Genomic DNA, 10905 nt, shown 5'->3' on the forward strand with positions numbered 1-10905 from the left:
CCGGCAAAGTCCGTGAACATCTCCGTGCCCAGCTGTGTCTGAGGACAGACTCCACCCGGTCCGGCCAGTCCTTCCCTGTTACTTGAACAAGTAACTTCTCTTGTTTTTGCCCAAGCAAGTCATACGGAGTATCTCCTGGACCCTCACCCCGCTGAGGGCTGCTCACCTGGAAGGGGGCGCTGGCTCCCTCTGGCTGGATGGTGTACACACCGCTGGGGGCTCTGGGCTTCTCCACCCAGATCTGAGAGCAGTCCCTCCCTGTGGGAGACGCGGCCAGGAAGGCTCAGGCCTGGGAGGGGCCCGTGGTCCCCCAGTGACCAGAACCGGGGTCCTCCTGCAGAGGCCCTGGGACAATCTGGCAGATGGGCAGCCAGTCTCCCGAGTTTGGGCCACGCCTGCCTCAGGCCTCTTCTCTGGGAGTGGCTGTTCCTTGGGCTCTGCAAATTGGCCGGGCCGCAACCCTCAGCCAGACCCTCAATTCTTCCCGTGGCCCCCAGACAGACCCTCTCCCCTTCACCTGCTGCCCTGGGAAGGTCCCTCACGGTTCCCCCACCTTCCTCCCCCTGGCCTGGCAGTGGCGGGAGGGCTGCCCTGAGCCCAGCGGGCCCCTCCTAACACAGGAACACAGTGGGGCCTGGTCCTTGTCTGCCCTCCTCCCAGGCCGTCTGGGGCAGGGACCCAGCCCGGTCCTCATGGGGAGTGAGGCCTGCCAGGGCAGGGCCCGTGGGTGACAGGCCAGAGGCTGCCCAGACCTGATGCCCCCCCCACCCCATCCCGACCTTGGGGTTCCAGCAGCACCACCTGGACCTGTGGAGAGAGAGGACATTGGTCGGGGGCGGTCTTGGTAGCCCGGCGAGACCCACCGCCCCGATGACCACTCTTACCGGCTGTCGATGCCGCACCATGGAGCCGGCCTGGGGCACAGAGAGGCAGAGGATAGTAGCAAGGCCCAGTACGGGGTGGGCAGCCATGCTTCCGGAGGGTGCAGCCCTGGTGGGGGAGAGCCCAGCCCGCAGCCCTACCAGCCTCCCTTCACGCCCACGGACGGCCTACACCACCCTGGGTGCTCACTGTGGTCCTTCCGGGCAGATCTGAGCCGCTGGTCCCGGCACCTTTTGTTCGGGTGCTGGGCTCGCCCCGCCTCCCCCCACCCCCCCCCCCCACCCCTGCCCCTGTGCCAGGGTTGGGGGAGGTTTGAGTAGGGCGGGAAGCCTGAGGGTGTGGACCAGGGAGGTGAGGGGCAGGGACTACTGCCTGTCCCTGAGCACACTTCCCCTTGGCTGGTGTCCTCGCTGGGCGGGGGTCCGCACTTGGGGCAGGCAGGTGCCGGGGGCCCCAGGGCCTAGATCTAGTGCTGAGAGGCAGGTGTTGGCGGCAGGAAGTTCTCCAGACCACTAGGCCCAGGCCGGTCACCCCTGCTGCCACCCGTCACCTCCTCCCTGCCGCTTGCGCTCATTTCTACACACTTCACAAAACAGGAGCTTCCAAAATTAGACTTTATTTCCATTTCTCAGGAATGAGTACATGTATGACAGGAAAACACGGTGCGGCCCCGTTCACGGCCGTGGGTTTCACCTGGTTTTGTCAGACATCGAGTCAACACAAACACAATCAAGCGTGGCCCCGGGGGCCCGGGTGGGCTGCACAGAGGCCGTGTCACAGACACGTGACCCGCGGAGCGTGGCCGCAGGGAGGTGCCCGGGGTGGGAGCCCCGCGTGGGCTCGGCCCAACCTCGGGTCTCCGTCTGTCCCGCCCCACAGCGGACACGCGCCCGCTGTCCACTGAGGTTGGGGCCGAGGAAGGCTCCCGTCCGAGGGCTGCAGCCCCAGAAGCCCCCAGCCAGAGGCGGGCCTGGCACCCCCCTGCGGAGGCTGACCTTTCTCCCACGGGCTCACCCTCTCGGGATCGAGGTCCCCCCACACACACGTTCTCTTTGTCCCAACCAGGTTTAAGGCTAGTATTTTCTGACATTTGCTTCAGTTTTTCTCTTAAGTTAGAATTACCTGAGTAAAAAAACTTCAGACATTTTTAAAAAACAAAACCACACACCGTCTGCAGGCAGAGCTGGTGTGCGCCCGCCACGACCGAGCGTGGCCAAGCTGCCCAGGCGGGAGGGACGCTCCCAGGAGCCACGACAGAGCTGCGTGGGGTGACCTGGCCCTTCCCAAACATGCCGGCCAGGAACCCGGTGGCCCAGAACCCACTGGGACTCGCTCCCGGGCCAGGGCTCCTGCTGCCAGCGCGTGAGAAGGCACAGTGAGGTAGGGGATGGCTGGCCATGCCCACCACGCCCCTTCACCTGGGGGCCGGGGATGGGGGTGGGGCAGTGTGCACCTTTGGCCCCTCCCCCACCAGCGCGTCCCGATGCCCATGAACCCCAAGAGCGGTCCCTGCAGGGCCGGGGATGAGGGTGGGGAGGGGGCTGCTGGGAAGCCTGAGCTCAGAGCAGTTAAATATTTCTTTATTTGGGCGGGTTGGGGGAGGAGAGGCGTGGCCGGGCCCGGACCCCCACAGGGGGTGGCACCCAGCCGCTCCTCGTTGGGGGGGGGGGGGGGCCAGCCCCAGCGCCCCTCAGCGGTGACACGGGAGCAGCCACGTGTTGGTCCTTCCTATTCGCGCGGCCGGGCCGCGGACGCCCTCTGCAGACAGTACTGAGCGACAGGCAGTGACAGGACCAGGCTGGTGGCGCGGCGCCCCATCCAGTAAAGGCCGTAGCCCAGCAGGCCGAAGAAGGCGGCCTTCACGGCCAGCCGGGACACTCTGCCGGAGACGGACGGCGGGGGGACGCTGGGGAAGGGAGGGCGGGCTGGGCCTGGCTGGGGGGGAGGGGGCGCACGCCGCCCCCCAGCCCCCAGCCCCCAGCCCGGCCGCGACCCCGCCGGGCTCTGTGCTCAGGGACTGCAGGGCGCGCACGTGGGCGGCACTCACGTCATGATCTCCTGGATGTTGAGGTCGGTGGTCCAGTTCTTCTCGATGCCCGGCACGTGGCCCATGCCCACGACACCCACCACCACCGAGGGGACACACTTCCTGGGCTCGGCTGTGGGGAAAGGGAAGCATCAGCCCCCGCGCGGCGGGCGCGGCGGGCACGGCGCCTGGGGAGCCCCCCCCCCCCCGCCCGGGGCCGGCCGTCGCCGTCACCGTCAGAGGAGCGGGGCAGCTCCAGGCGCCGGGCGGCCTGCCGCAGCACGTAGGTCAGGTAAACGTCGCGCTCAGAGACGATGGTGCGGTGCAGGTCGGGGAACGCGCCGACCATCTCGGCCATCATCTGCTCCAGCAGGTCCTTCTGCTTGCAGCGCTCCACGTCGTCCTTGCTGGGGGCAGAGGGCACGCTGCCAGCCTCGCGGGCACGGGGCGGCCGGCGGGAGGCCGGTGCTGTTGACCCAGGGCAGGGACCTCGGTACCCTCTTTGTTTGGGGTCACGGCGGAAGGGAGGAGCGGGAAGGCGCTGTTTGAGGAGGCTCGGCCCGAGAACGAGGGGGAGCGTGCCACGCGGCGGGGGCTGGGCCCCGCTTCCTGGGTGGCGCTGCCTGCCGGGGGCCGAGGGGCCCTACCTGATGGGGTCTGACAGGAAGCACAGGCCCCAGGCCAGCTTGACCTTCTGCCAGAAGGACAGTGCGGCGACGGCCCTCTTGAAGGTGACGGGGATGGGCCGGTCGCCCAGGTGGAACTTGCAGAAAGGCACCTTGCTGGCCTGGGGCAGGGGCTGGGTGTTGGTTGGGGAAGCCCGAGCCCCGGGGCGGCTCCCGCGCCCTGAGCCCCCTTCCCGGCCGGACCCCGGCCCACCTCCTTGAAGGCCTCCCTGAACTCGCCGCCAGGGGCCATGCCCAGCTGCTCGGTGATGTGGGCCGACACCTTCAGCAGCAGCATCTGCATGAGTCCAGACATGACCCCGTTCTGCAGGGGAGGGGACCGAGGGTCAACGGCCGCGCGGGCACAGAGCACAGGCCGAGCCTACGTCGTGGGGCTGGGCAAGGGCCTTGGGCGGGCGGCCACAGCCACGGCGGATGCCGAGGCCCCACTTCCCTCCAGCCGCCCCCGCCCAGGCCTCAACTCCCCCGCCCGTGTCCCTGAAGCCGGCAGGCAGGCTGGAGCGCACTCCGCGGCCACCACCAACCCCCCCCCACCCCGTGCCCCAGGACCTGCTCGGCGAACCCCGGGGTCCCCGTCCGGCCCTCGCCTCGGGGCCGAAGCACCACCCGCCTGTCCTCCCTCGTCCGAAACCCAGTAAAGGGGAGCCCCTCTCCTGCCACCGGCCAGGGTGGGCAGGGCACCGCCCTGCTGACCGCAAGGCCGCCCGGCGCCGCACCTGCCTCACGGCCTGCTGCAGCTTCTCCAGGCTGATCTCCTTGGCCTCCTGGAGCAGCGTGCTCTCGTCCATCTTGAGCATGGACACGCGGTACTGGCACAGCTCCACCACCACCACATCAGGCTGCACCTCCCGGATGGTCTGCAACGGACGTGCCGGCTGAGCCCCGGGGCCCTGCTCCCGGCCCGGCCCCGGCCCTGCAGGCGGAGGCCGCCCTGGAACCGACCGGGAGGCCCGGCCCCAGGGGCCGCCTCGGCTGCTGTGGCCACAACTCGTTTCTGGAAGCAACCGAGAAGCTACAAAAAGTTCGCCGATCGCTAAACAGAAAAGTGCCCAGGCTGTGAGACTTCCCCGGCATCAGAAACCTCCCTTCTGAGGGGCGCTGGCGTCGCGGAGGAGGAAGTGGGGGCTCACGGGAAGGGGCCGCTCGGCCCAAGGCCAGCCCAGTGTGGCGGGCCTCACCTTCACGACGTCCCTCTTGCTGTCATCGCTGAAGTGGGCTGTGCCCACCACGTACACCCTGCTCCCGTCCTCGGCCACCAGCTCGGTCACGGTGCGCGGCAGGCTGGGCCGTTCCCGCCGCCTCCTCAGCTTCATCTCCAGGAGCAGGGACAGAGCGTCGGCGTCGGCTGCAAGGACAACAGGCCAGCTGGGGTGCCGGGCGCACCGGGGCCCACCTTCCTGAGCAGCTCTCTCCACGGGGCTCCCCCGGCCTCGATGGGCCGCCACCCACACTCGGCACTGCTCACCACAGCGCACGCGACCGGCACGGTGCCGTCGGAGCAGACCTTCCCCGTGAAAAGGGGCCTGGGCCTTGGCGAGGTCTGCAGTCTCCACGATGAGAATCACCCGGGCATCGAGGGAGCCAGGACGGGGATGGCCGTGACCATGCAGGGCCGAGGTCCCCAGGGCAGCTCTGAAGCACTTAGCCTCCCACCCAACAACCTGGGGCTGGCTGGGGCCCCCATTCACCACAAACTCAGCCCAAGCCCCACCTGGCCAGGAGCTGCCCACCCCCACCGTCCCCCCAGCACTGAATGGTGTCAGGGAGCACGCACACAGGTTCTGGGGTTCTCCGGAAAGCACCCTGGGCACCACCTCGGAAGACCCCACTGGGACAACGGGCTCCGTGTCAGCCTGCAGAGGGAACAGGAGTGTCTGAGTCAGGGCACCACCCTCCCTGGGGGCTGCGGGACACTTGGCACCCACCTGTCCCCAGCGGGCCCATCAAGAACTCAGGGGCTGCTGCTCCATGAACTCCGTGTGCTCCCCGGGATGAAATCTCTGTGGTCATTTCCTTGGATACGGCCCACCCCCAGGGCTCCCTGCCCCCAGGTCCCCCTGGCTGACCCAGAACCCACCCCCCACCCTCCAAAAGCCACGTAATGCTCTTCTATGCATAGAAGCAGCCACGGTGACCCCAGGCGACCACACTGAGGGGGAACCCACACTCTGCTGAGCAGCTGGCCAGACCCCGAGCCCGAGGTCGTTCAGGAAGCAGCCGCCCCCTACCCCCCGCCCAGCATCCAGCCTCCAGGCTCTGACCTCCTGAGGTGACCGCTCCTCCTCCCCCTCCATGGCTGGGAGGCAGCTCCTGGCACTGATGAGGGATACCTGAGGAAATACAGGAAGCACGTCTTCACCTGCACACGGGGCTCAGGGCACCACGGGGCTCAGTCTGATCTGAAAGATCCGTGGGTGGCATCACCGCCTCTGCCCTTCCAGATTGACACCTGTCAGTCACCAGCTACGGACGGCTGGGGTCCAGGGTCCCTGTGGCCGGCACAGCAGGTGTGAGAGTCTGGCTGTGAGCGGCATACAAACCCTGCACCACGGGGCTAAGAACAGAGCTGGAGAGGCCTGGCTTTGCCCCCGCCAGTGAACTGGGGGTCCTCTGCCGAGCAGACCTGTTACCCCCATCTCCCGTTTACCCCACAGAGAGCAAGGCATTGGAGCTCAGGGACCAGCCCTGAGGGGCAGTCAGGCAGACCGGGACGTTCCCTTTCCGGCTCTGGAACAAAACACACTGCGCCAAACTCCCGCAGGTGAGAAAACCCAGCAGAAGACGTGAGTCTGAGTATCAAGTAGGTGCTGAACGCCTTCAGCGGAGTCATCCAGGCGTCTCTGGAACTCAGACTCAGCGCGACGGCCGCTGCCCCGTCGGGAGCCACAGTGTGAGTGTCAGCATCGCGGAAGCGGCAAGGAGCAAGGCTCTCCGGCCGCCCCCTCAGAAGGAGCCGGGAGCTGGGGGGGGGGGGGGGGACAGTCACGTGGGCACAGCAGGCGCACTTCCTGGAAAGGGCTTTGTCACCGGGACAAAGGACAGCGGACCATCCGGACCTCCGGGGCCAAGGGGAGTGAGGGGCCCGAGGCCTGTACCGGGACGTGTGGTTCTGGTTGCCAGGCGCGAGACAGCAGCATCGCCAACGCGGGCTTCACCCGTGCTTCCCCGAGACACCGTGGAAACTCAAGCCAGGGTCTGCTGCTGCCTCCGGGGCCACCTCTGAGCGCAGCTCGAAACGACCAGGCCCCCCGAGGAGTCTGACCAGGGACCTCATGCAGACTGTGGGATTAGGGAACCACCCCGACCTGTCTGGAGTTGGGCCGCGGTACCGTGGCTGGGTTCTCAAGCCCACCCAGCCCATGAGTGTCACATGTGCCTCTGGGCAGTGCTGGGGGAACGGGGTGCGGCTGCCCCAGGGCGCCACGGACCCTCGCCTCACCCGTTTTCCTGTGGCTGCACACTTCTCTCAAACTTTCACATGAAAGAAGGGCAAATGATAAGGCCAGTGTGACGCCGGGCCAGGTTCCTGTCCCTCAGGCCTGTGGTCACGCAGCAGCAGGGAGCAGACAGGTTCACCCAGGCCATGACCACCGGTGGCTCACCGCGCACCCCCCCCCCCCCCACCTCGTGCAGGCAGCCTTCCCTGTGCAGGCAGCCTGGGGCAGGGCAGGGCTCCCTCCCAGTTTAACCAACACTCTCACATGCCCCGGGGCTGACCAAGGGTGGAAGGGGGCGGCCCCTCTAGAGGCTGGCCCAGTTTCTGGAAGAGGAACTGGCTTAGGGCTAGAGGACACAGTTGGGCCCCAGCCTCTCCAGGCCAGCAGAAAGGGGTGGCTGCGGAGGGGAGGAGGGCCTGGCCTCCTAAGCACCCCTCCCCCAGTACCTCCTGTCCAGGATCCCCAAAGCCCCTTCTTCCTGCTTCACAGAAGGAAAGCGCTCCACCATGCAAGGTGCCAACTGAAATGCAAACAGGAAGCGGAGCCTGGAGCTGGAGGGGTGGGGCTGGGCGGTCACTGGAGCTCCTGCCACCCCGCCCCCCCACCCCCCAGGCCCCAGAGCCGGCCCAGTAGGGCAGCCGGGACGATGGCCCTTTGTCAGGCTCCATGCAAAAAAGCAAACAGTTCTCCCAAGCAGCACACGGCTGCCAGGGTACTAGAAAAACTTAAGAAAACATCCTGTGCCCTGGCAGGAAGGCTCCTGTAAGAACACGCAAGCGGGAGGTCACCACGGAGGTCACTGTGGTGCCTCAGCCCTCCCTCCCACGGTGTGGTGGCTACAGGTCTAGGGTGCAGGTCCAGGGCGCATCCTCCCTCCCTCCCCCTCCCTCTGGCCAGACGACCCTCTGTGCCCACAGGGGACACTCTGTGCGGGCCAGGGGCACCTTTCTGGGGAGGCCCTTCCAGGTCCTGCATCCTACAGGCCGGGGGTGGCAGACGAGCCTTGAGTCGGCAATGGCTCGGCCCCCCACTGTGGCGCAACACCCGGGTCCCCTCCTGCAGCTGCTCCCCAGAGGTGGGCGCCTGGCCTGGTCAGGCAGGAAGGCCACCGAGGCTCCTTCAACACCAAGAGTCTGAGATTGTGAGAAGCCTCTTTGTCTGAGGCTGTTGCCTCCACACACCTTCCGATACCCTGGTTTCCCTCCGCTGCGGGGGCGGGGTCCCCTGGCAATACCCTTGGAGGATGTCATTTCAATGGCTTAACCGCCCCCACCCCCATATGCAGTTTCAAATATTTACAGCTGAGGTCTGAGCCTCTCTCCCGCAGACCTCTGGGCTCAGCCTCCACTCCCTGCACCCGCAGGTAGCTGCTGTGGGGCGCCCACGGGCCTCCTGATTTCCCGCCACACGCTGTCCGGATCCACAGGTCCTAACAGCTCCCTCCACCACCGCATGCTGCGGGGACCAGGAGACCCCTGGCTGACACCCTCCAGGGGAGATACCCGTGCCCCCTCCTGAATCCACGCTCCAGCACGTGGCCCTGCTACCTGGCCGGGCCACAGCCACCGATGCTGGGAGCCCGTGACCCTGGCACGAAGCAGGAAGAGCCTCCTCATCCCCCTCCAACCGGCTGTCGCCGCCAAGCAGGACTGTCCATGGAGACGACCTGTGGCCAGATGCCAGCGACCAGCCTGCAGGGGATGGCACGCTGGGCCAGACCTCAGACCAGCAAGGCCAGTGACGTGGTGCGGCGAGGCCCCGGGCAGGACCCTTCAGCCCGCGAGGACTCAGGTCCTGCCTCTAGGACCGAGGTGCTCAGAGCAGTCACCCAGGCGTCCCATCTGTCTGCACACACTAGGCCCTCCCCTGGCTGCGAGACAGGTACCACACTCAGTCTTCACTTCAGCCCGTGACCTCCAGACCTCTGTGCACTTACTCCTGTCGGGGCAGGAAAAGAGCCAGCAATCTGGTTCAGAAGACACTGAAACGTGAGTTTTCCCCAACTGTCTCCTTCTCTGGAAAGGGCCACACCACTATCTGGCTCTAGAAATTATAGTCCTGCACACACAGGACAGCAGCACAATCACCCGCACGCTTCCAGGAAGTCAGACTCCAAAGCAGCGGGAATCCCCAACAGCTTTGGGACCCATCTTGTCCAGGACTCCAGCGAAGGGCCTGCTCAAAGGACAGGAAAGCCCTGCCTCCGTCAGGGTCCCACCCGCGCCGTGAGCCCTGAGACACAAATCAGAGTAGCGGGTTAAGCGGTTCTGCATTGGACGAAGTGTCGGAAATTGTCCTGCCGGGTGTGCATTTCAGGATGGAAGCTGAGAACGTCGGACAGGTCAGTGTGAGTGACACAGGTTCCTGCCTGCCCGGCCCAGGCAGCCGACCTTCTCCTGGGTCCCACCTCTATGCACTGAATTGTGTCCCCCGGAGTTCAGTATTGAAGCCCTAATCCCCATGATGACAGTGTTTGCAGGTGGGACTTCTGGGAGGTGACTAAGGTTACACGAAGTCATGAGGGTGGGGCCCCATGATGGTACTAGGGCTCTTATGAGAAGAGACACCAGGCCGCTGGCCATGTGAGCACACAGGGAGAGGAAAGCCGTCTGCAAGCCAGGACGACAAAGCCCTCAGCAGCAACCAGGTTGGCCGGCACCTTGATCTTAGACTCCCAGCCTCCAGAGCTGTGAGAAAACAGTCTGCTATTTAAGCCTCGTCTCTGCGGTTCTGTTACGGCTGCAGAGCAGACTGAGACACCATCACCGCCCCCTCCACGCTCTAAAAACTGAGAAGCCACAAACTGCCCCCCGGATCCCAGCCCGCTTCTCAGTGTGGCCAGGGCTGACTGGCACCAAACAGAGTTCCCAGAAAAGCCCGCATCTCTGAACCAACCCACTGGACTTGCTCAGGAAGCCAAAAGTCCCAGACCGGACAGACCAGCGGGCTGCAGACACAAATGACCAAGTGGGAGACAGCGGGACGTGGCCAAAGCCCTGAACTTCCCAACGCCCCCACTTCTTAAGCCTGGGCCCCCCTGGCAATGGACACCCCCGGGTCTGGCAGCACCTGCTTTATGGAAGTGTGGCAAAGTCTGGGATTGGGGTAGAGGCCACAGGCCAGCTTGCATTTGGGCTGGAGGCCTGAATGGCTCCTTGTCCGCCACCCCTGGCTGGCCCTGCTGGAGCCTGCACCCCGCCCAACCTTGGGCCCCCGCCCTGATCACCACTGCAGGGCGCTGTGTAGGGAGCACCACCAGCCTGCAAGACTGCCCAGTGGTCCTAGGGTCAAGGCTCCCTTCCAGTCACACTGCAAGGGGGCGAGCAGGAGAGCAAAGGGGACAGGAGACCTAGGGAGAGGGGAGCCTGCCCAAGAAAGCAGTGAGCCTGGCGGCCTGCCCATCTTTCTCTCCAGGGAACCCCAAAGCCAGTAAGTAGGCTTCCACCTGGAAACCACCCATTCTCCTAACGAGGCTGTCCTGATCTCCAAAGGTGGTAAGGACTTCCGAGCAGACTTCCTGGCTGTTTTTGAGATGCCGAAGCCAAGGCAGCCTTGCCTGTGCTGGGACAGTTTTACGGAGACTCTCCTACGCGGTACTTCGTGGCACATAAGTTACAGCTCAGTAAAGCCGCTTCACGGAAACAGAGCGCAGACTGCTGCAGGCCTGCGGAGTTCGGCCGCGCCGTCCACCCCGCCATATGGCAGCCCCGCTCGCTCAGCCTGACGGGCAGAGGCCACCGGCACTCGGGAAAAGCCCAGGGTCTCCACCCGCAGAGGTGCGGCCCCCGCTTCTCGCCCGCGGCCCCCGCGCCGGGGGCCCCACCCGAGCCCGCAAGCCTGCTCCGCCCGCCCCCTGTCCCCGCGAGCCCCGGTT

At 65.9% G+C, this 10905-nt stretch overlaps 2 protein-coding genes across 6 annotated transcripts in view; both read right to left on the bottom strand.

Moving 5' to 3' along the window:
• Positions 1-1361, bottom strand: part of LOC121040124 (angiopoietin-related protein 5-like) — a 3159-nt gene extending 1798 nt beyond the window's left edge. Inside the window, exons 1-3 of the mRNA XM_040490494.1 lie at positions 885-1361; positions 780-807; positions 167-258 (exon numbers count right to left, since the gene is read on the bottom strand). Of these exons, the coding sequence (XP_040346428.1) occupies positions 167-258; positions 780-807; positions 885-971 (207 nt within the window). The 5' untranslated portion in view covers positions 972-1361. The remainder of the gene's footprint in view (positions 1-166; positions 259-779; positions 808-884) is intronic.
• A 121-nt stretch (positions 1362-1482) lies between these two features.
• TRABD (TraB domain containing) overlaps positions 1483-10905 on the bottom strand; it is a 9978-nt gene continuing 555 nt past the window's right edge. Inside the window, exons 1-10 of one of the 5 annotated variants that reach the window (XM_040490492.1) lie at positions 7034-7471; positions 5856-5924; positions 5369-5447; positions 4773-4939; positions 4311-4451; positions 3788-3898; positions 3556-3695; positions 3143-3315; positions 2930-3041; positions 1483-2788 (exon numbers count right to left, since the gene is read on the bottom strand). In XM_040490492.1, coding sequence (XP_040346426.1) covers positions 2611-2788; positions 2930-3041; positions 3143-3315; positions 3556-3695; positions 3788-3898; positions 4311-4451; positions 4773-4939; positions 5369-5447; positions 5856-5888 — 1134 coding nt within the window. In that variant the 5' untranslated portion in view covers positions 5889-5924; positions 7034-7471 and the 3' untranslated portion in view covers positions 1483-2610. Of the gene's footprint in view, positions 2789-2929; positions 3042-3142; positions 3316-3555; positions 3696-3787; positions 3899-4310; positions 4452-4772; positions 4940-5368; positions 5448-5855; positions 7472-10905 lie in introns of those variants that run through there. The other 4 variants (XM_040490489.1, XM_040490491.1, XM_040490490.1 and 1 more) reach the window with 4 other exon arrangements.

This window comes from Herpailurus yagouaroundi, unplaced genomic scaffold (assembly GCF_014898765.1).
Source record: "Herpailurus yagouaroundi ecotype Mexico unplaced genomic scaffold, PumYag 182, whole genome shotgun sequence".
Classification (NCBI taxonomy): domain Eukaryota; kingdom Metazoa; phylum Chordata; class Mammalia; order Carnivora; family Felidae; genus Herpailurus; species Herpailurus yagouaroundi.